General features: G+C 57.2%; 1 protein-coding gene across 1 annotated transcript in view; it reads right to left on the bottom strand.

The window, feature by feature from the left end:
* The window catches only part of LOC140396664 (lysine-specific demethylase 7B-like), a 419,959-nt gene that overhangs the window by 267,623 nt on the left and 127,478 nt on the right, over positions 1–24,858 (bottom strand). The window contains exons 11-12 of the mRNA XM_072485460.1: positions 1,134–1,358; positions 938–1,044 (exon numbers count right to left, since the gene is read on the bottom strand). Coding sequence (XP_072341561.1) covers positions 938–1,044; positions 1,134–1,358 — 332 coding nt within the window. The remainder of the gene's footprint in view (positions 1–937; positions 1,045–1,133; positions 1,359–24,858) is intronic.

Here is a 24,858-nt window from a genome sequence, read left to right as displayed (position 1 = left end):
CCCAGTCTACCTATTCCCCAAACCTCATCCCACCTTCCACCCAGACACACACAAGACAAACATACGGTAGGGGAAGGATTAAAATAATGGGAATTGAAGAAAAAGGTTTGTGATGAATTTTCCCTGCTGTAGGTGCCGATCTTCTCCGAATGTGATGTGTGATTTACGCAGGAGATTCAGGTCTGTGCAATTCTAGCTTTCGACCATCAGATGGAGCCTGCATCTCCTGGAGAAATTACTGGAGCGTTATATCTGAGAAATTACAACAGACCCTACAGGGGCTGTTTAGCACAGGGCTAAATCGCTGGCTTTGAAAGCAGACCAAGGTAGGCCAGCAGCACGGTTCAATTCCCGTAACAGCCTCCCGAACAGGTGCCGGAATGTGGCGACTAGGGGCTTTTCACAGTAACTTCATTTGAAGCTTACTTGTGACAATAAGCGATTTTCATTTCATTTCATTTTTTCATCCAGTCTGCCCTTTCGGTTTGCCTGATCTTGGTGCAGAGATTCTATCTGCATCTTGAATAGAGTCCTCAGACTGGATTTTCCCCAGCCATTCAGACAGAGGATTAAACTGTTACAGACATAGTAGGAGAGCCTGCTCACAGCCTTTCACTCCAGTATCTCCCTAGTGTTATAATTTTCCAGAAGTCTACAGCTTAAGCAAAAGTCTCAATGTTGCAGCAGCTACAAGGAGACTGTAGATTAAAGGCAGCCAGCAGAACAGGAATTAAAAAAGAAACACAGAACAGACAAATGTTTTTAGCAGGATCAATACAGTTGACAATGACCTTCTTTTGTACTTCAAACTTCCAGAGCTCTGTTTTTCTTAGCTAGAAATATCAAGGACAATTGGAGATAGGGAAGATGAAGGAGTGGAACTATTGCTAATGCAAGCTCTTAAAAGCCTTTGAAAACTCCACATTATGACACATACCTAATAATTCTTCCTTTTGAAAGCACTAGTTCCAAGTTATTGTCCCTGGGGCCTCGCTCAGTCACTGTCAAAGATGATGGTGAGGTCTTACTGATCTTCATATTGTCCTGTTAATGAAACACATTTACAAGAACATGGGTGGAGGAGCTTTTTGGCAATTCATGCTTAACTCAGTGCAGAACTGTCGATCACCTACCTCACCCCACTGAGCCATCTCCATCTTCTTCAACACTGCCCGAGTATGGAGCTCCAGAATGTCCAAGTCTGAGTGTAACCTGTTTGATGGGTCTCTCAGCCTCCTGCATTTCCTCTTACCCGGGCTTACACTGAAGGAACAACTCTTGTCCTGAGTGACCCGTGTGGCTGGCACTGTGGTCATGATTCCCTGAGATTTTATGGTTTTGTTTCCTATGTTCATCTCCTGCAAACACATGTAGATGCTTTAGAGAAAAGGTTCTACACAGTGTATCAAAGCACAATCACCCAAAATACTCTCTCCACTGATTGTAGCTTCATACGCTTCTGTTGACTATCTCACATGACTAATGCCTTAATTCTGATCACCACGTACCAAATTCAACCAGTAAAACTACCACGTGCCCACACAAAAAGCCATGTATAAACATATATCCAATTTGTGAGGTCCCTTCCAATCTGTAATTTGTAAGGTATTTCCTTTAACCACTATGATCTTATTCAGAATTAAAAATAAAATTTAGCAGGAGACATTTGTGATTTTAGGAATAAAGCATATTATTTATCGTACACTTGCCCCAAATGTTTGAAACAGAATGTCTCAATCACTCACAAAATTAGATAAAAGTTAAAGCTGTAATTAGAAAAATAAAATTAATAACACACTATATTAATGCAGGCCCGCTTACTTCAAGTTGATCACAAGTAAAGCAGCCCAACCATGGCAAACAAAATAAATTAAACATAGTATTAGATAGTATTTGGCAAACCTACTGGAGTTTTTGGAGGATGTAACTAGTAGAATAGATAAAGGTGAACCAGTGAATGTGGTGTATTTTGCTAAAGTCTCTCATTAGAGGTGAGGTCATTTAGAACGGCGATGAGGAGAAACATCTTCACTCACAGGGAGGTAATTGTGTGGAATTCTCTATCACAGAGGGCTGCGGAGGCCAAGTCATCGAATATATTTAAGAAAGAAATGGATAGATTTCTAGACACTAAAGGTGTCAAGGGGTATTTAGATAGAGGATCAGCGATGATCAAATTGATTGGCGGAACAGACTTGAAAGGCCAATGATCCAATGATGCTCCTATTTTCTATCTCTATCTCTATGTCCCATTTAGGTGGAGTTTTTTAGAAAGAAACAATTCTCATGAAACTGCAAAGCTTCTTGTAGACAAACAACCTGGTTCTCAGGTGGACTTCAAATCTGGAACAACTACAATGCATTGGTTGCATGAGAAGACTTTCAGCTCTGATGGTTTAGCCACTTCTGAAATTTCAATGTTTCTCTGCTGGATTTGTTTTGTTCAGGATATTTTAAACTAAGTCTTGGAAAGTTAGTTTCAGACCACCAAGATACAAAGCAATGGTAAATTCACTCTCACCTCTGCCCCAACCGGAGTTCGAATATTTTCCTTTGTTCAATATAGCACTCAGAAATTAAAAGACTGCTTCATCCTTAAGAAATTAGATGCTTAAACTTGACTGGTGGCTGTGAAGTTCCCTTCTTCAGGTCTATGTTTAACTAAATATTGGCAACAGAACCTAATGTGGTCTACTGTTTAAATGCTCATTAAGCCGCAGTCATGTAAAGGTAAGGTAAAGTCGCCATTGTCCCAGGTGACCGTAAGCTGCGTTTCCATCTGAACAGGTGGTAACCACTTTCATACAGCATGATCTTCCAGTCTGTAATATCCAATATCCGCATGCTTGTACTAAGCATGACAATACATACATGTAAAGGTACAAGTATACACACAGGTATACAGATGTCCATAGCCCTAGCCTATAATTTAGAATTATCCAGCTGATACTTGCTATTGTTTCAAGCTGCGGACCAACCTCAAATGTTGTCAGACTGAAACCTAACTCAAGTAGTGCAGAGTTAAGAATCAAGGTTGGTCGAACTTCCAGTTGTGGCATGTAGGTGGAGGTCGCATGTTTGGTGGCTCCTGCCACAGCAGTCATTTTTCACCCTTTAAGCCCAGTTTTTGGGGTAGATTTGTCCATGAGAACTGTGGGTAAGTTTGGGGCATTTATAGAACGTCAAAAACCAGAAAGAAGAATCCAAGGAAGAAGGCGGTGAGTGAAGGTCCACCGCCAACGTGGTGAGGGGACGGCAGTAGGAGGAAAGATGTTGGGAGAGAGCCCGTTGGGGTGGGGGGGGGCCCGCATCCATCACGGTGGAGAATATAACGGAGGCGATGGCTGGAGTTCAAACGGTTGTTTAAAGCATTTGGGTAAATATGAGGTTATCCACTTAGGTGGCAAAAACAGGAAGGCAGATTATCTGAATGGTGACAGTTTACGAAAAGGGGAAGTGCAACGAGGCATGGGTATCATGGAGGAACAGTCACTGAAGATTGGCGTGCAAGTGCAGCAGGCGGTGAGGAAAGCTAATGGCATGCTGGCCTTCATAATAAGAGGGTTTGAGTAAATATTTTGTGGTGTCCCGGCCAGGGGTGGGAGCAGGGGTGGGGGGGGGGGGGGGGGGCTGCCATTCCGTAGGGCAGTAACCCACTTTGGATACCTGGGGGTGCAGGTGGCACAAGGTTGGGGGGAGCTCCGTAGATATAACATCTTTAGTTTGGTGGAGAGGGTAAAGCGGATTTGGCAAGAGGATTAAGGAGGTGTTGTTGCAGAGAGGACGGCAATCAGAGGGGTTGGTCTCCCAAATGTATTGTATCACTGGGCGGCGAATGCTGAGAAGGTGCAGGGCTGGGTTTGGGGGGGGGGGGGGGGGGGGGGTGAGAGGTCCCAGTGGGTTAGGATGGAGGAGAGTCTATGCAGTGGGTCGGGGTTGAGGGCATTGGCAATAGCACCGCTCCCGATGGCCCTAGGGAAATACTCGGAGTCCGGTGGTAGTGGTGACGCTCAACACCTGAAGGCAGTTGCGCTAGCACTATAGGCGGAGTCAAGGGAAATGCCAATTTGAGGGAACCATAGATTTGAACTAGGGAGATGGGATGGGAATTTTCAGAGATGGGAGGAGAGGGAAGTTAGGGTATTAAAGGATTTGTGTCTGGGTGGCCGGTTTGTGAAGTTGGGCAGGGTGAGATGTTTAGGTATATGCAGGTCCGAAATTTTGCCAGGAAGGAGGTACAGAGCTTTCCGATTGCACTGGCCCCCACACGGTTGGAAGAGATATTGATGGCGGGGAGATTGGAGAGAGGCGGTATCGGCGATTTATGGGGTTATTCTGGGAGAAGATATACAAACAAAGAACAAAGAAATGTACAGCACAGGAACAGGCCCTTCGGCCCTCCAAGCCCGTGCCGACCATGCTGCCCGACTAAACTACAATCTTCTACACTTCCTGGGTCCGTATCCCTCTATTCCCATCCTATTCATGTATTTGTCAAGATGCCCCTTAAATGTCACTATCGTCCCTGCTTCCACCACCTCCTCCGGTAACGAGTTCCAGGAACCCACTACCCTCTGCGTAAAAAACTTGCCTCGTACATCTACTCTAAACCTTGCCCCTCTCACCTTAAACCTATGCCCCCTAGTAATTGACCCCTCTACCCCGGGGAAAAGCCTCTGACTATCCACTCTGTCTATGCCCCTCATAATTTTGTAGACCTCTATCAGGTCGCCCCTCAACCTCCTTCATTCCAGTGAGAACAAACCGAGTTTATTCAACCGCTCCTCATAGCTAATGCCCTCCATACCAGGCAACATTCTGGTAAATCTCTTCTGCACCCTCTCTAAAGCCTCCACATCCTTCTGGTAGTGTCGCGACCAGATTTGAACACTATACTCCAAGTGTGGCCTAACTAAGGTTCTATACAGCTGCAACATGACTTGCCAATTCTTATACTCAATGCCCCGGCCAATGAAGGCAAGCATGCTGCATGCCTTATTGACTACCTTTTCCACCTGTGTTGCCCCTTTCAGTGATATCACTGGATGGGATTAAGGCAAAGTGGGAGGAAGAGTTGGGGAGGACATGGAGGAGGGGTTGTGGTGTGAAGTGCTACGGAGGGTGAATGCGGCAACTTAATGTGCAAGGTTGAGGCTGATACAGCTGAAGATGGAATATACGGTACACCTCACAAGGGCGAGGATGAACCAACTTTTTGGAGGGGGTGGAAGATCATACATACATACAATTTACAGTGCAGGGGGCCATTCGACCCATCGCGTTGTCTTCCGCCCTTGGAAAGAGCACCCTATCCCCATAACCCCACCAAACCTTTGTTTTGGACACTAAGGGCAATTTTAGCATGGCCAATCCACCTAACCTGCACATCTTTGGACTGCGGGAGGAAACTGGAGCATCCGGAGGAAACCCACGCAGGCACAGGGAGAACGTGCAGACACAGTGACCCAAGCTGGGAATCGAACCTGGGACCCTGGAGCGGTGAAGCAACCCTGCTAACCACTGTGCTGCCCTGTTTGTGGATGTTTGTGAACGCTGTGGGGGAGGGGGGCAAAACTGTAGGGGTATTGGAGGGAAGTCTTTAAGGTAATCTCGAAGGTGGCGCACGTGAGACTCGAATCAGGTCCCTTCGAAGCCATATTCAGGGTGTCGGATTGGCCGGGGTTGGAAGCAGGTGCGGAGGCTGGTGTATTAGCCTTTGCCTCGCTGATTGCCCGAAGGCGGATCCTGTTGGTGTGGAGATTGGCTTCTCCGCCCTGTGCCTCGGCGTGGCAGGGGACCTGCTGGAGTTCTTAACGATCAGGTTGGAATGTAAAAATTAATGATAATTCTTTTTAATGGTGTTTTGCATTCAAAATGTTGGGATCTGTTTGAGGGTGGGTGGGATGAGGGGATTGCGGGTTAGGGGATTGCCATTGTATTTGTTATTATTGTTAATTATTTATTGTTGTAAATATGATAAATGTGAAAAAGGAGAATAAAAATATTTGTAAAAAAAAAAAAAGAGGGTTTGAGTATAGAGTATGTCTTGCTGCAGGGCCTTGGTGAGGCCACACCTTCAGTATTGCATGCAGTTTTGGTCTCCTAGTCTGAGGAAGGACATTCTTGCTATTAGGGGTGTCCAGTGAAGGTTCACCAGACTAATTCCCAGGATGGCAGGGCTAGCATATGAAGAAAGACTGGATCGACTGGGCTTGTACTCACTGGAGTTCAGAAGAATGAGAGGGGATCTCATAGAAACATATAAAATCCTGATGGGGCTGGACAGACGAAATGCGAGAAGAATATTCCCGATGTTGGGGACGTGCAGAACTAGGAATCACAGTCTAAGAATCAGGGATAAGCCATTCAGGACTGAGATGAGGAAGAACTACTTCTCTTAGAGAGTTGTGACTTGTGGAATTATCTACCACAGAAAGCTGTGGCGCCAGTTGGACATATTCAAGAGGGAGCTGGACATAGTCCTTGCGGCTAAAGGATCAAGGGTATGGAGAGAAAGCGGGAGTGGGATCCTGAATTTGCATGATCAGTCATGATCATATTGAACTATGGTGAAGGGTTGAAGGGCCGAATGGCCTACTCCTGCACCTATTTTCTATGTTTCTATTTCAAAAAGCATCAGACGGTGATGATGGCTTCGCCGAAGGTGTGGGTGGGATACTCGCCCCGGTGAGAGTGGAGTTGGTGAGAACTTCCGACAGGGGGAGAAAAACAGATGGATGATGTCTTTCACGGCAGTGAGCAGTTCACCTCGATGCATGAGGAGCTGCGGAGGGTGGCGGAGATTAAGAGAGTGCTGAGAGCCATGGTGGAAGACCTGGAGAACAGGTAGTGAAGACATAACCTGAGGATCATGGGTGTGTCTGAGGGGTGGAGGGCTACCGAATATTTCGCCAATATGGATGGGGAGGAAGATTTTAGGTGCCAGACCAGACCTGGATATGCACCAGTCGATACTGGGGTGGTGAGAAAGAATTGGAACATAGTGTTGGACGCAAGGATAGATAGGTGCCGGCTATGCTCGTTGGTCCTTTAGGAGGAGGGGGCCCAAATTTTTGCATAAAGATGAGGAAGGTAATTGAGGAGTATTTGGAGTTCAACCAAAATGAGAAGATCTTATTGAGGAGATCTAAATGAGGAGGCATTGAAGAATAGTCATCTCAACCAAGAGAAAGATGGATAGGGAGGCGGAAGGAGCAGCAGCGTCTGGTAGAGGAGATTTTGGAGGTTGATGGAAGATATGCGGAGGATCAGGAACTATTAGCGAGGAGGAAGGAGTAGCAGGCGAAGTTTGACTTCCTGTGTGGGGAGGGCAGTTCAGCAGTTGAGGCGAGCGTAGGGGTTTGTGTATGAGTATTGTAAGGCCAGTCAGGTACTGGTGAACCAGCTCTGTCGAAATGCTACGGGGAGGAAAATCGTACAGATAAGGGATGGAACGGGAGGGGTGGTGGTGGCTCCAGAGCAGGTGAATAAGGTGCGTGAGGACTTTTATAAGGGTTTATGATGTCGGAGCCACCAGAGGATTAGTCGGTGATGAGGGATCTGGAGCGACTGGAATGGCCGGAGGTGGGAGAGGAGGTGAAGGCAGCGAAAGGGAAGATGCAGTCAGGTAAGGTACCAGGTCGGATGGGTTCCTGGTGGAGTTAGATAAGAAGCTTAAGGACAACTTGGTGTCACTGTTGATGGAAATGTTTGAGGATGTGATGGCAAAGGGAGGGTTGCCGGAGACAATGAGGCAGGCATCTATTTCATTGTTGCTTAAAAAGGAGTGCGGGTCATATAGGTCTGCTTCACCACTGAATGTGGATACCAAGATACTGGCGAAGGCGTTGACAGTGAGGCTGGGGGAGTGTCATCCGAAGGTGGTGGGGGAAGGTCAATGGGGTTCGTCGAGGGCAGGCTGCTCTCGTCGAACGTGCGGTGGCTGCTGAATGTGGTGCTTTCTCCAGCAGAGGGAAGCGAGTTCGAAGTGATGGTGGTGGCGGCTTTAGATGTGAAGGCATTTGACAGCGTGGAGTCATTTGTTCGCGGTCCTGGAAAAGTTTGGAATTGGGCCTAAGTTTGTGGCTTGAGTAAAATTGTTATATCCGACAGCATGTGCGCAGACGAATAATACGCAGTCTGAATACTACCCACTATTCCAGGGAACAAAGCAGGGGTGTCCCATGTCTCCCCTCTTGTTCGCGTTGGCGATTGAGCCCTCAGGTATTGCATTGATTTGGGCTTATGGACGGGGATCTTGAGGGGGGGGTGGATCGTGAGGGGGGGGTGGATCGTGAGGGGGGGTGGATCGTGAGGGGGGGGTGGATCGTGAGGGGGGGGTGGATCGTGAGGGGGGGGTGGATCGTGAGGGGGGGGTGGATCGTGAGGGGGGGGTGGATCGTGAGGGGGGGTGGATCGTGAGGGGGGGGTGGATCGTGAGGGGGGGGTGGATCGTGAGGGGGGGGTGGATCGTGAGGGGGGGGTGGATCGTGAGGGGGGGGTGGATCGTGAGGGGGGGGTGGATCGTGAGGGGGGGGTGGATCGTGAGGGGGGGGTGGATCGTGAGGGGGGGGTGGATCGTGAGGGGGGGGTGGATCGTGAGGGGGGGGTGGATCGTGAGGGGGGGGTGGATCGTGAGGGGGGGGTGGATCGTGAGGGGGGGGTGGATCGTGAGGGGGGGGTGGATCGTGAGGGGGGGGTGGATCGTGAGGGGGGGGTGGATCGTGAGGGGGGGGTGGATCGTGAGGGGGGGGTGGATCGTGAGGGGGGGGTGGATCGTGAGGGGGGGGTGGATCGTGAGGGGGGGGTGGATCGTGAGGGGGGGGTGGATCGTGAGGGGGGGGTGGATCGTGAGGGGGGGGTGGATCGTGAGGGGGGGGTGGATCGTGAGGGGGGGGTGGATCGTGAGGGGGGGGTGGATCGTGAGGGGGGGGTGGATCGTGAGGGGGGGGTGGATCGTGAGGGGGGGGTGGATCGTGAGGGGGGGGGTGGATCGTGAGGGGGGGTGGGATCGTGAGGGGGGGTGGATCGTGAGGGGAGGGTGGATCGTGAGGGGAGGGTGGATCGTGAGGGGAGGGTGGATCGTGAGGGGAGGGTGGATCGTGAGGGGAGGGTGGATCGTGAGGGGAGGGTGGATCGTGAGGGGAGGGTGGATCGTGAGGGGAGGGTGGATCGTGAGGGGAGGGTGGATCGTGAGGGGAGGGTGGATCGTGAGGGGAGGGTGGATCGTGAGGGGAGGGTGGATCGTGAGGGGAGGGTGGATCGTGAGGGGAGGGTGGATCGTGAGGGGAGGGTGGATCGTGAGGGGAGGGTGGATCGTGAGGGGAGGGTGGATCGTGAGGGGAGGGTGGATCGTGAGGGGAGGGTGGATCGTGAGGGGAGGGTGGATCGTGAGGGGAGGGTGGATCGTGAGGGGAGGGTGGATCGTGAGGGGAGGGTGGATCGTGAGGGGAGGGTGGATCGTGAGGGGAGGGTGGATCGTGAGGGGAGGGTGGATCGTGAGGGGAGGGTGGATCGTGAGGGGAGGGTGGATCGTGAGGGGAGGGTGGATCGTGAGGGGAGGGTGGATCGTGAGGGGAGGGTGGATCGTGAGGGGAGGGTGGATCGTGAGGGGAGGGTGGATCGTGAGGGGAGGGTGGATCGTGAGGGGAGGGTGGATCGTGAGGGGAGGGTGGATCGTGAGGGGCATTTTCGGGGTAGAAATGAATTTATGGGGAGGGACATGCAGGGGCAGAGCCTGCAGTGCCAACCGGGGCCACCGTGTGGCCTGTCGAACCTGGTTGGGCACGGGGGTACGCACCATACGAACATGTTGGCCTTTCACTCCCTGCAGACAATTGATTCAACCAGCAATGGTGGCTGCCCTGCTGGTCATTGCAGCTCTGCAGGATGCCCTGCTGCCGTATGAGCGACCGCCACTCGAAAAGGAAGGAGAAGCTACAGCAGCAGTGCATGCAGCAGAGAGGCAGGAGGCAGCCACCCAAGCTGGAGGGCCGGCTGCCCAACAGGCCGAGGAGGAGGGGGTACCAAGGAGATGCCACACGAGGCCTCCTGACCGGCACCGCCTGACATTCAAGGATCTGCCAGACCAGGCATGGCATCGAAAAGTCCGGCTGACCAGATAGAGTGCTGGCACCGCCTGACATTCAAGGATCTGCCAGACCTGGCATGTCGTCGAACCAGATGAACCGGTGACCAGATTGACAGTGTGACATATCTGCCTGATGATGGCACACCTGGGGAGGTGTCCATTAAGGTGACGGTCGCCTTGAACGTTTACGTGACGGGGTCCTTCCAGGTGCCGAGTGGGGACCTGTCTGGGATCTCACACAGATGCATCTACGCTGTCACAGAGGCCCTATATGCCCAGGCGGATCAATACATACATTTTGATGTGGTCCAAGCCCAACAGGATGCCCGGGCATCGATCGGGGTTCGTCGCAATCACCGGATGCACTGGGTCCAGGGGGCAATCGATGGGATGCATGTCACCCTACGGGCACCTGTGGAAAACAGACTGTTCTACACAAATCGAAAGGGGTAGCACCCATGAACGTTCAGCTGGTCTGTGACAATCAGCTGCGCATCGTACACATCTACGCCCGATACCTGGGTAGAGTGCACGATGACTTCATCCTGGCACACTCGGTGATTCATGACATTTTCGAGAGGCTCCTCCCGCGGCTGAGGGTTGGCTCCTGAGTGACAGGGGTCACCTGCCGCGGCCGTAGCTGATGACACCTATCCGGAGGCCACAGACTGACGCGGAGACCTGCACAACAACGGCCATACAGCAACCAGGAGTGTGATTGAGCAGTATTTTGGCTCCTGAAGGTTCAGGTCCTGGACCGTTCTGGAGGGGCCCTCCAGTATGATACTGAGAGCGTGGCCTGCATTTGGTGACCTGCTGCATCCTTCACAACATCGCACAGGAGAGGGGCAATGTGTTGAGGTAGGAGTAGGAAGAAGGCCTCGTTCGACGAGGAAGAGGATGGACAGGTCATGAGGCCCAGGGATGCACGTGTGTCAGGGTCAACGCCCACGGTGGTGGAGGCGAGGCTGGCCAGGGGCACGGACACCACATCACCCCCCCCCCCCCCCCCCCCCCCAGCCTGCACCCCCTCCATGTTACATACCTGCAGCACTATGGAGAGGGAGCAGTGGGCTGGCAATAACAGCAACTCTGGTCCATGGGGTGGTGGGTGACGATGACCCGCTCTCCAATGAGCCCTGGTGCACCACATCGTATGACAACATCTGACTCATGCCCACGGTTGCACCATCCACCTGGGTGATCCCTGCATGCGGGGTGGCTATTCCATTGCACGATCCCACCGATTCTCTGGGATGGCGGGTGGGGGGGGGGGGAAAGCACGGGCCACTCAGAGCCTGCACCATTCTACCCCCCCCCCCCCCCCCCCCCATTCCCTGCCCAGCCAGCCCACCTCTCAGACAAAGCACTGAGACAGGTTGCAACGGTGGTAAACAGTTGTTTATTGTGAAGAAATACACAAGTCTGTGCCCTAGCCCCTATGACTAAGCTGTGCCCTGCACCCGTGCCAACTTAACTGGTGTCTAACTTTCTGGCCTTAAGGTCCTTAATGCTACATCATGGTGGTTCTCCAAACGGTACAGCAAGAATGGAGGCGGCCTGCTGTAGCTCCCGACTATGACGAGGGTCCCCATTGGCGCGCGTCTTCTGGGGTGACCCGGCCTGGATGGGCCCGTCTACTGCTCAGGCGTCCCAGGTGGCGCTTTGCCGCCCTGTTCTGCCCGCTGCCCACCAGATGCACCACCGGGGGGAGAAGAGAACTGTGCGAGAGTCACCGCCATGGGCCCCATCACATTCTCCTCCTCCCTCGGGTGCCGATGGCCCCCGGGTTCTCCATGGGATGATTGTGCGAGCGGAGCTATCCCCGAAGGCTCAACCGCCACCTGGTACTGCCAGTCCTAGAGGCCTGCTTTGGTCTCAGCCAAGGTCTGCATGCTCCCAGCCATGGAACACGGAGTGGACCATCTCCATCTGGGACTGCGTCACATCACGCTGCGACTGTACCACCACCTTCTGGGTCTGTGCCACTTCAGCCAGTGATTGGGCCATCTCCCTCTGGGACTGGGGCACCTCACTCGGTGTCTGCGGCAGGTCGCTGCATTCCCAGCCATGGCCTGCTGTAACTGGGCCACATTGAGCAGCACCACTGCAAATTCCAGCTGGCTCTGGCACATGGCAGCCATGTGCCGGGCCTCGGCCAGCACCTGCACAATGCCCCAGACATTGGAAATGCTGATCCATAGTCAATCAGTCGCCCCCAATGCCTCCACCGTGGACACCACCCGTGCGGTGTTGGCCTGGGTGGCACGCATAGTCGGCAACACCTCCAGTTCATGCACGCAGTTGGACTCCACCACCTGTGCCAGTAGCTGCTCGTCAACATACCCTCGTGTAGTCCCTGGCTCTCTGACTGCATCCACACTGCATATTTATGTGGGACCACATGTTTCAGAAGCCCATCTGGATGGCAGCGAGTTCCTGGGTCGGCCTGCCCTCCGACCGCTCCCACCTCCGCCTGCTGTACCGGGTCAGCTGTGTGGTGCGCACCAGATAGTGTCCCAGGAGCCTCTCCACTGAAGCACCCAATCAAGGTGAGGGTCTCTGGTGAAGGGTGTTTCAAATAGCTGTGACGGAAATTCACTGTCAACTTCCGACTTGCGGGGTGTCCCGAGTCTCGGGCGGAGAGCTTATGTTAAGCTGCTTTCCTCGTCACTGCTCGGCTGACCGGGGGGGGGGGGGGGGGGCACCGGCTCTGGCACTGGCTGGGGGCAGGGGCCGCAAGATGGACTCGCCGCATCTTCGGCAACTCCTGCAAGACACAAGACAACATGCATGATTAGACGTGAATTTGAGGGCGGTGTGGTGTGGGGTGGGGTGGGGGCGAGGGCAGTGTGGGGTGGGGTGGGGTGGGGGCAGGGGCGAGGGCAGTGTGGGGTGGGGCCGAGGGCGGTGTGGGGTGGGGGTGGCGAGGGCGGTGTGGGGGGGTGGCGGGGGCGAGGGCGGTGTGGGGCGGGGCTGGGGCGAGGGCGGTGTGGGGCGGGGGCAAGGGCGGTGAGGGGCGGGGGCGGTGTGGGGGCGAGGCGGGGGCGAGCGCGAGGGTGTGGCCTTGGGGGGGGGAAGAGGGGGGTGTGGGGGCCAGGGGGGTGTTGGGGCAGGGGCGAGGGGTGTGGGGGCGTGTGGGGGCGGGGGCGTGTGGGGGGTGCGGGAGCGAGGGGGGTGCGGGGATGGGGACGGGGGGGGTGCGGGGATGGGGACGAGGGGGTGTGGGGGCGGGTGCGAGGGGGGTGCGGGGGTGTGTGGGAGCAAGGTGTGGGGGGGTGGGGGCGAGGGGTGTGGGGGCAGGGGTGGGGGCGAGGGTGTGGGGGCAGGGGTGGGGGCGAGGGTGTGGGGGCGGGGCGGAGGCGAGGGTGTGGGGGCGGGGCGAGGGTGTGGACGCGAGGAGCGGGGGCGGCGGGGGGGACGGAGGGCGGCGGGGGGGGACGGAGGGCGGCGGGGGGGGACGGAGGGCGGCGGGGGGGGACGGAGGGCGGCGGGGGGGGACGGAGGGCGGCGGGGGGGGACGGAGGGCGGCGGGGGGGGACGGAGGGCGGCGGGGGGGGACGGAGGGCGGCGGGGGGGGACGGAGGGCGGCGGGGGGGGACGGAGGGCGGCGGGGGGGGACGGAGGGCGGCGGGGGGGGACGGAGGGCGGCGGGGGGGGACGGAGGGCGGCGGGGGGGGACGGAGGGCGGCGGGGGGGGACGGAGGGCGGCGGGGGGGGACGGAGGGCGGCGGGGGGGGACGGAGGGCGGCGGGGGGGGACGGAGGGCGGCGGGGGGGGGCGGAGGGCGGCGGGGGGGGGCGGAGGGCGGCGGGGGGGGACGGAGGGCGGCGGGGGGGGACGGAGGGCGGCGGGGGGGGACGGAGGGCGGCGGGGGGGGACGGAGGGCGGCGGGGGGGGACGGAGGGCGGCGGGGGGGGACGGAGGGCGGCGGGGGGGGACGGAGGGCGGCGGGGGGGGACGGAGGGCGGCGGGGGGGGACGGAGGGCGGCGGGGGGGGACGGAGGGCGGCGGGGGGGGACGGAGGGCGGCGGGGGGGGACGGAGGGCGGCGGGGGGGGACGGAGGGCGGCGGGGGGGGACGGAGGGCGGCGGGGGGGGACGGAGGGCGGCGGGGGGGGACGGAGGGCGGCGGGGGGGGACGGAGGGCGGCGGGGGGGGACGGAGGGCGGCGGGGGGGGACGGAGGGCGGCGGGGGGGGACGGAGGGCGGCGGGGGGGGACGGAGGGCGGCGGGGGGGGACGGAGGGCGGCGGGGGGGGACGGAGGGCGGCGGGGGGGGACGGAGGGCGGCGGGGGGGGACGGAGGGCGGCGGGGGGGGACGGAGGGCGGCGGGGGGGGACGGAGGGCGGCGGGGGGGGACGGAGGGCGGCGGGGGGGGACGGAGGGCGGCGGGGGGGGACGGAGGGCGGCGGGGGGGGACGGAGGGCGGCGGGGGGGGACGGAGGGCGGCGGGGGGGGACGGAGGGCGGCGGGGGGGGACGGAGGGCGGCGGGGGGGGACGGAGGGCGGCGGGGGGGGACGGAGGGCGGCGGGGGGGGACGGAGGGCGGCGGGGGGGGACGGAGGGCGGCGGGGGGGGACGGAGGGCGGCGGGGGGGGACGGAGGGCGGCGGGGGGGGACGGAGGGCGGCGGGGGGGGACGGAGGGCGGCGGGGGGGGACGGAGGGCGGCGGGGGGGGACGGAGGGCGGCGGGGGGGGACGGAGGGCGGCGGGGGGGGACGGAGGGCGGCGGGGGGGGACGGAGGGCGGCGGGGGGGGACGGAGGGCGGCGGGGGGGGACGGAGGGCGGCGGGGGGGGACGGAGGGCGGCGGGGGGGGACGGAGGGCGGCGGGGGGGGACGGAGGGCGGCGGGGGGGGACGGAGGGCGGCGGGGGGGGACGGAGGGCGGCGGGGGGGGACGGAGGGCGGCGGGGGGGGACGGAGGGCGGCGGGGGGGGACGGAGGGCGGCGGGGGGGGACGGAGGGCGGCGGGGGGGGACGGAGGGCGGCGGGGGGGGACGGAGGGCGGCGGGGGGGGACGGAGGGCGGCGGGGGGGGACGGAGGGCGGCGGGGGGGGACGGAGGGCGGCGGGGGGGGACGGAGGGCGGCGGGGGGGGACGGAGGGCGGCGGGGGGGGACGGAGGGCGGCGGGGGGGGACGGAGGGCGGCGGGGGGGGACGGAGGGCGGCGGGGGGGGACGGAGGGCGGCGGGGGGGGACGGAGGGCGGCGGGGGGGGACGGAGGGCGGCGGGGGGGGACGGAGGGCGGCGGGGGGGGACGGAGGGCGGCGGGGGGGGGACGGAGGGCGGCGGGGGGGGGACGGAGGGCGGCGGGGGGGGGGACGGAGGGCGGCGGGGGGGGGGACGGAGGGCGGCGGGGGGGGGGACGGAGGGCGGCGGGGGGGGGGACGGAGGGCGGCGGGGGGGGGACGGAGGGCGGCGGGGGGGGGACGGAGGGCGGCGGGGGGGGACGGAGGGCGGCGGGGGGGGACGGAGGGCGGCGGGGGGGGACGGAGGGCGGCGGGGGGGGACGGAGGGCGGCGGGGGGGGACGGAGGGCGGCGGGGGGGGGACGGAGGGCGGCGGGGGGGGGACGGAGGGCGGCGGGGGGGGGACGGAGGGCGGCGGGGGGGGACGGAGGGCGGCGGGGGGGGACGGAGGGCGGCGGGGGGGGACGGAGGGCGGCGGGGGGGGACGGAGGGCGGCGGGGGGGGACGGAGGGCGGCGGGGGGGGACGGAGGGCGGCGGGGGGGGACGGAGGGCGGCGGGGGGGGACGGAGGGCGGCGGGGGGGGACGGAGGGCGGCGGGGGGGGACGGAGGGCGGCGGGGGGGGACGGAGGGCGGCGGGGGGGGACGGAGGGCGGCGGGGGGGGACGGAGGGCGGCGGGGGGGGACGGAGGGCGGCGGGGGGGGACGGAGGGCGGCGGGGGGGGACGGAGGGCGGCGGGGGGGGACGGAGGGCGGCGGGGGGGGACGGAGGGCGGCGGGGGGGGACGGAGGGCGGCGGGGGGGGACGGAGGGCGGCGGGGGGGGACGGAGGGCGGCGGGGGGGGACGGAGGGCGGCGGGGGGGGACGGAGGGCGGCGGGGGGGGACGGAGGGCGGCGGGGGGGGACGGAGGGCGGCGGGGGGGGACGGAGGGCGGCGGGGGGGGACGGAGGGCGGCGGGGGGGGACGGAGGGCGGCGGGGGGGGACGGAGGGCGGCGGGGGGGGACGGAGGGCGGCGGGGGGGGACGGAGGGCGGCGGGGGGGGACGGAGGGCGGCGGGGGGGGACGGAGGGCGGCGGGGGGGGGACGGAGGGCGGCGGGGGGGGACGGAGGGCGGCGGGGGGGGACGGAGGGCGGCGGGGGGGGACGGAGGGCGGCGGGGGGGGACGGAGGGCGGCGGGGGGGGACGGAGGGCGGCGGGGGGGGGACGGAGGGCGGCGGGGGGGGGACGGAGGGCGGCGGGGGGGGACGGAGGGGGACGGAGGGCGGCGGGGGGGGACGGAGGGCGGCGGGGGGGGACGGAGGGCGGCGGGGGGGGGACGGAGGGCGGCGGGGGGGACGGAGGGCGGCGGGGGGGGACGGAGGGCGGCGGGGGGGGACGGAGGGCGGCGGGGGGGGACGGAGGGCGGCGGGGGGGGACGGAGGGCGGCGGGGGGGGACGGAGGGCGGCGGGGGGGGACGGAGGGCGGCGGGGGGGGACGGAGGGCGGCGGGGGGGGACGGAGGGCGGCGGGGGGGGACGGAGGGCGGCGGGGGGGGACGGAGGGCGGCGGGGGGGGACGGAGGGCGGCGGGGGGGGACGGAGGGCGGCGGGGGGGGACGGAGGGCGGCGGGGGGGGACGGAGGGCGGCGGGGGGGACGGAGGGAGGCGGGGGGGACGGAGGGAGGCGGGGGGGGCGGAGGGAGGCGGTGGGGCGGAGGGCGGCGGGGGGACGGAAGGCGGCGTGGGGACGACGGCGGCGTGGGGACGAGGGCGGGGTGTCGACAAATGTCATGGGCAACCGCAACTCAACGGGGTCTCACTTCCTCGCCCCTGGTCGCGCTCCACCCCGGCGACCTCCCTTTCCTCTGGCAACCAGCCAGACCAGGGCCCTCTACTTGGCCATGGTGCGGGGCCGCAGGTCTGGTGGTGCACCTCCGGTCATTTCCCACTCCCAGAGGTTGTGTGGGCCTTTTCCTGGGCGGGGAACACATACAACACTGTTCGATGGTCCGACGCATGCAGCCCCGAGGATGGCCACGGCACTGACTGCTTCTGCCACCTGCGCCCAGACACGTTCGACGCCAGCGCCTGGCTGCCTCCTTCCTGGGTACAGGGTCATTGGCCTCTCCTCCACGACGTCCTGGAGTGTCTCCAATTCAGAGTCGTGAACTGTGGTGTGGTTCTCCTTCCAGCCATCTTCTTGGCTGGGATGGTGTGTGGGGGGAGAATTGTTTACGTGCGGTTGCGGCTCGTCCTGAATGTCAATCACAGACCCGGCGAATCCGGTACCATTTTATCATCAGAATTGATTGTGTTCCACTGGTGCTAGCCCGTTAATAGTAGCGGAACGGCACCGATCTTTCAGTCATGAAAGTCCACGGATTCTCCGTTGGCACTTAAGTCTCAGAAATGGAGAATCCAGCCCCATGTTTTTGTTCCAGTGTCTGCTGGTCTTTTTGCCAAAGGCATTTGTTTTTGAGGGGTGGATAAGCTGGTCTTGTTATTTGTGTGGCAGGGGGTGCAGCGAGGAGGCGCTTCAGAGGAGGCGTTTGTTCCACTATTACTGACAGCAAATGAATAGTTATGGGGCTGGAATAAGGAGACTGGGGCTTTGTGGGTACGGATGGAGGTGGCACCCTGTAACGTGTCGGGGCTGCAGATTGGATTGGATTTGTTTATTGTCACAAGGTACAGTGAAAAGTATTTTTCTGCGAGCATCTCAACAGATCATTAAGTACATGCGAAGAAAAGAAAATACATAATAGGGCAACACAAGGTACACAATGTAACTACATAAGCACTGGTGTTAATGAGGTCAGTCCATAAGAGGGTCATTTTGGAGTCTGGTAACAGCGGGGAAGCTGTTTTTGAGTCTGTTCGTGCGTGTTCTCAGACTTCTGTATCTCCTGCCCGATGGAAGAAGTTGGAAGAGTGAGTAAGCCGGGTGGGAGGGGTCTTTGATTATGCTGCCCGCTTTCCCCAGGCAGCGGGAAGTGTAGATGGTGTCATGTGAGAGTACCTTTAAAAAATGGGTGTTTATAAATGGGTGAGTAAGTAAATATCTGCAGTCAGATATTCTTACTGCAGTGATCTCCAAGAGTGGGTGGAGCTGGGCTGTCAGCTTTTTATTTTCGTTTTAGGCTGTTTGCTGCAGGGTGTGTTTTAGTTTCGTTTTCAGTGTTGGAGCTGAAGCCAGACCAAGCAGGTGTACTGCTGTTCTCTCAGTCATGAAAAGACTATTCAGAATAATAAATGTTCTCAGTAGTGAATGTAAACCTAATGTGCTTCTGTTGAAAGGTGTTTCTTCGGTCTTCTGGATGTTGTTTGGGAAGTTATTAAGAATTACTTAGTGTTGTATTCTTTGGGGGTTGCATTTGAATTGATGGTTGCTAAGATGTTCACTGTATGTTTCAAAAAGGTTAACTTGAGTTCATAGAATAAACATTGTTGGGCTTTAAAAATTACTTTTTTGTTTCTGCTGCACCACACCTGTAGAGTGGGCCGTGTGCTCCCCATACCACAATCTATTAAAAGTTGTGGGTCAGGTGAACTCCATGATACACTTTGGGGTTCTCTAAACCATGGCCCATAACAATTGAGTCAATGGATGGGAGGCAGGTTCGTGTGATGGACTGGGCGGTGTTATAACATAGAACATTACAGCGCAGTACAGGCCCTTTGGCCCTCGATGTTGCGCCGACCTGTGAAACCACTCTAAAGCCCATCTACACTATTCCCTTATCATCCATATCTATACAATGATCATTTGAATGCCCTTAGTGTTGGCGAGTCCACTACTGTTGCAGGCAGGGCATTCCACGCCCTTACTACTCTCGGAGTAAAGAACCTACCTCTGACATCTGTCCTATATCTATCTCCCCTCAATTTAAAGCTAGACATTAGTGCTAGACATCACCATCCGAGGAAAAAGGCTCTCACTGTCCACCCTATCTAATCCTCTGATCATCTTGTGTTATTATTAAGTCAATTAAGTCACCTCTTAACCTTCTTCTCTCTAACGAAAACAGCATCAAGACCCTCAAATCTCCTCTGCCCCCTTTCCAATGCTTCCACATCCTTCCTATAATGCGGCGACCAGAATTGCACGCAATACTCCAAATGCGGCCGCACCAGAGTTTTGTACATTTGCAACATGACCTCATGGCTCCGAAACTCAATCCCTCTACCAATCAAAGCTAACACACCGTATGCCTTGGGCAGCACGGTAGCATGGTGGTTAGCACAATTGCTTCACAGCTCCAGGGTCCCAGGTTCGATTCCCGGCTTGGGTCACTGTCTGTGCGGAGGTCTGCACGTTCTCCCCGTGTGTGCGTGGGTTTCCTCCGGGTGCTCCGGTTTCCTCCCACAGTCCAAAGATGTGCAGGTTAGGTGGATTGGCCATGTTAAATTGCCCTTAGTGTTCAAAACTGTGTTGGGTGGGGTTACTGGGTTATGGGGATAGGGTGGAGGTGTGGACCTTGGGTAGGGTGCTCTTTCCAAGAGCCGGTGCAGACTCGATGGGCCGAATAGCCTCCTTCTGCACTGTATATTGTATGTAAATTAACAACCCTCTCAACCTGGGTGGCAACTTTCAGGGATCTATGGACATGGACACCGAGATCTCTCTGCTCATCCACACTGCCAAGAATCTTACCATAAGCCCAGTACTCTGTCTTCCTGTTATTCCTTCCAAAATGAATCACCTCTCACTTTTATGCATTAAACTCCATTTGCCACCTCTCAGCCCAACGCTGCAGCTTATCTATGTCCCTTTGTAACTTGTAACATCCTTCCGCACTGTCCACAACTCCACCGACTTTAGTGTCATCTGCAAATTTACTCACCCATCCTTCTACACACTCCTCCAGGTCATTTATAAAAATGACAAACAGCAGTGGCCCCAAAACAGATCCTTGCGGTACATCACTAGTAACTGGACTCCAGTCTGAACATTTCCCATCAACCACCACCCTTTGTCTTCTTCCAGCTAGCCAATTTCTGATCCAAACTGCTAAATCACCCTGAATCCCATGCCTCTGTATTTTCTGCAGTTGCGTACCGTGGGAAACCTTATCAAACGCTTTACTGAAATCCATATACACCACATCAACTGCTTTACCCTGTTTGGTCATCTTCTCAAAGAACTCAATAAGGTTTGTGAGGCACGACCTACCCTTCACAAAACCATGTGGACTATCTCTAATCAAATTATTCCTTTCCAGATGATTATACATCTCATCTCTTATAAACCTTTCCAAGATTTTGCCCACAACAGAAGAAAGACTCACTGGTCAATAGTAACCTGGGTTGTCTCTACTCCCCTTCTTGAACAACGGGACAACATTTGCTATCCTCCAGTCTTCTGGCACTATTCCTGTAGACAAAGATCAAAGCCAAAGGCTGAGCAATCTCCTCCCAAGCTTCCCAGAGAATCCTAGGATAAATCCCATCCGGCCCAGGGGACTTATCTATTTTCACACTTTCCAGAATTTCCAGAATTGCTAACACCTCCTCCTTTTGAACCTCAAGCCCTTCTAGTCCAGTAGTCTGAATCTCAGTATTCTCCTCGACAACATTGTCTTTTTCCTGTGTGAATACTGACGAAAAATATTCATTTAGCACCTCTCCTATCTCCTCGGACTCCAAGCACAACTTCCCACTACTGTCCTTGACTGGCCCTACTCTTACCCTAGTCATTCGTTTATTCCTGACATATCTGTAGAAAGCTTTTGGGTTATCCTTGATCCTACCTGCTAAAGACTTCTCATGTCCCCTCCTGGCTTTTCTTAGCTCTCTCTTTAGGTCCTTCCTAGCTAACTTGTGAGCTAACTTCCTAGCTCTTGAGCGCCCTAACTGGATCTTCACGTCTCATCTTTACATAAGCCTCCTTCTTCCTCTTGACAAGTGTTTTGACTGCTTTAGTAAACCACGGTTCCATTGCTCCACACTTCCTCCCTGCCTGACAGGTACATCCTTATCAAGGACACGCAGTAGCTGTTCCTTGAACAAGCTCCACATTTCCATTGTGCCTATCCCCTGCAGTTTTTCTCTCCATCCGATGCATCCCAAGTCTTGCCTCATCGCATCATAATTGCCTTTCCCCAGATATAACTCTTGCCCTGCGGTATAAACCTATCCCTTTCCATCACTAAAGTAAACGTAATCGAATTGTGGTCACTATCACCAAAGTGCTCACCTACCTCCAAATCTAACACCTGGCCTGGTTCATTACCCAGTATAAAATCCAACATGGCCTCGCCTCTCGTTGACCTATCTACATACTGTGTCAGGAAACCCTCCTGCACACATTGGACAAAAACGGACCCATCTAAAGTACTCGGCCTATAGCGTTTCCAGTCAATATTTGAAAAGTTAAAGTCCCCCATAACAACTACCCTGTTGCTTTCGCTCCTATCCAGAATCATCTTTGCAATCCTTTCCTCTACATCTCTGGAACTTTTCAGAGGCCTATAGAAAACCCCTAACAGGATGACCTCGCCTTTCCTGTTTCTAACCTCAGCCCATACTACCTCAGTAGACGCGTCCTCATCAAACGTCCTTTCTGCCACCGTAATACTGCCCTTGACTAACAATGCCACCCCTCCCCCTCTTTTACCACCTTCCCTGAGCTTACTGAAATATCTAAACCCCGGGACCTGCATCAATCATTCCTGTCCCTGCTCTATCCAAGTCTCCGAAATGGCCACAATATCGAAGTCCCAGGTACCAACCCATGCCACAAGTTCACTCACCTTATTCCGGACGCTCCTGGCATTGAAGAAGACACACTTTAAACCACCTTCCTGCCTGCCGGTACACTCCTGCAACTTTGAAACCTTACTCATGACCTCACTACTCTCAACCTCCTGTATACTGGAGCTACAATTCAGGTTCCCAAGCCCCTAAACTAGTTTAAACCCTCCCGAAGAGCATTAGCAAATTTCCCCCCCAGGATATTAGTACCCCTCTGGTCCAGGTGTAGACCATTCCGTTTGTAGAGGTCCCACCAACCCCAGAATGAGCCCCAAGTATCCAGAAATCTGAAACCCTCCCTCCTGCACCATCCCTGTAGCCACGTGTTCAACTCCTCTCTCTCCCTATTCCTCGTCTTGCTATCACGTGGTACGGGCAATAACCCAGAGATAATAACTCTGTTTGTTCTAGATCTAAGTTTCCACCCTAGCTCCCTGAATTCCTGCCTTACATCCCTATCCCTTTTCCTACCCATGTCGTTGGTACCTACGTGGACCACGACTTGGGGCTGCTCCCCCTCCCCCTTAAGGATCCCGAAAACATGATCCGAGACATCACACACCCTGGCACCTGGGAGGCAACACACCAACCACGAGTCTCTCTCGTTCCCACAGAATCTCCTATCTGTCACCCTAACTACAGAGTCTCCAATGACTAATGCTCTACTCCTCTCCCCCCTTCCCTTCTGAGCAACAGGGACAGACTCTGTGCCAGAGACCTGTACCCCATGGCTTACCCCTGGTAAGTCGTCCTCCCCAACAGTATCCAAAGCGGTATACTTGTTACTAGGGGGAACGACCACAGGGGATCCCTGTACTGACTGCTTCCTCCCAGCCCCTCTCACCGTCACCCATCTATCTTTATTCTTCGGCGTAACTACATCCCTGAAGCTTCTATGACCACCTCTGCCTGCCGAATGATGCAAAGTTCTTCCAGCTCCAGTTCCCGAACACTGTTCCTGAGGAGCTGGAGATGGGTGCACTTCCCACAGATGAAATCAGCAGGGACACTGACGGCGTCCGTCCCCTCAGACATTCTGCAGGAGGAACATTGCACTACCTTCCCTGCCATCCCCTCTAGATAAAAAAGAAAAAGAAGGAAAGAGCTTACCTGTTCTTCACTTCCCTTCTCAGCAATCACTCACTCAGCAACCTCTGCGCACCACACGATAACATCGGAGGGAAAATAAAATAAAAACTACTTACCAGTCACCAGCCAATCCCTTACCTGCAGGCTGTGATGTCACGGTTCAACTTCTTTCTACTTCTACCTGCCCTCGAGCCTTCCTCTTGATCTTTACAGCGGTTGGTTTTTTTTGGTTAGAGGAGGGGGTAAGGAGGAAAACACTGAAGAAGTGTTTCGTGTTTAAGAGTCACTTGCAACAGCTCCTCCACAAACCACCTTCAGGTTAGGGTGAGCACAACTGACATATGCAAATTTACCCCACAACAGCCAATCAGCATCTCCGCTCTACTGCCCTCTACTGGATGCTTGTCTTCGCTTGAACAGCTAGGGTCTCCTGCTCAGGTACACCTTCAGGTTTGGGTGAGCTCAACAGGCGTATGCAAATTTCCCCCGCAACAGCCAATCAGCAGCTCCGCTCTACTGCCCTCTGCTGGCTGCTCGTCTTCACTTTAACAGCTAGGGTCTCTTGCTCAGATACACCTTCAAGTTAGGGTGAGCACAACGGACGTATGCAAACTCCCCCCGCAACAGCCAATCAGCAGCTCCGCTCTACTGCCCTCTGCTGGCTGCTCGTCTTCACTTGAACAGCTCGGGTCTCTTGCTCAGGTTCACCTTCAAGTTAGGGTGAGCACAACAGACGTATGCAAATTCCCCCCGCAACAGCCAATCAGCATCTCCGCTCTACTGTCGTCTGCCCTCTTCACGACTGTGAAGTTTCTTGCGGTCCTGGGCCGAGCAGTTGCCATTACCAGGCTGTGATGCAGCCAGATAGGATGCTTTCTATGGTGCATCTGTAAAAGTTGCTATGGGTTAATGTGGACATGCCGAATTTCCTTAGTTTCCTTAGGAAGTATAGTCGCTATTGTGCTTTCTTGGTGGTAGCGTCGACGTGGGTGGACCAGGACAGATTTTTGGAGGTGTGCACCCCTAGGAATTTGAAACTGCTAACCATCTCCAGCTCGGCCCCGTTGATGCTGACAGGGGTGTGTACAGTACTTTGCTTCCTGAAGTCAATGACCAGCTCTTCAGTTTTGCTGGCATTGAGGGAGAGATTGTTGTCGCTGCACCACTCCACTAGGTTCTCTATCTCCCTCCTGTATTCTGACTCGTCGTTATTAGAGATCCGGCCCATTATGGTCGTATAGTCAGCAAACTTGTAGATGGAGTTGAAATCAAATTTTGCCACACAGTTGTGTGTGTACAGGGAGAAGAATAGGGGGCTAAGTACGCAGCCTTGCCCAGGTATTGAGGACTATTGTGGAGGTGGTGTTGTTGTTCATTCTTACTGACTGTGGTCTGTTGGTGAGAAAATCGAGGATCAAGTTGCAGAGTGGGGAGCCAAGTACTCGGTTCTGGAGCTTTGATATGAGCTTGGCTGGGATTATGGTGTTGAAGGCGGAGCTGAAGTCAATAAATAGGAGTCTAATGTAGGAGTCCTTGTTGTCGAGATGCTCGAGGGATGTGTGTAGGGCCAGGGAAATGGAGTCTGCTGTGGACCGCTTGCGACGGTATGCGAATTGCAGTGGTTCAAGGCGTTCTGGGAGTATGGAGGTGATGCGCTACATGATCAACCTCTCGAAGCACTTAATTACGACTGAAGTCAGGGCCACCGGACGGTAGTCATTGAGGCACGTTGCCTGGTTCTTCTTTGGTACCGG

Source organism: Scyliorhinus torazame, chromosome 19, assembly GCF_047496885.1.
Source record: "Scyliorhinus torazame isolate Kashiwa2021f chromosome 19, sScyTor2.1, whole genome shotgun sequence".
NCBI classification, from domain to species: domain Eukaryota; kingdom Metazoa; phylum Chordata; class Chondrichthyes; order Carcharhiniformes; family Scyliorhinidae; genus Scyliorhinus; species Scyliorhinus torazame.
Note: the sequence above shows the minus strand (reverse complement) of the source record. Positions and strands in the feature narration are given on the sequence as shown.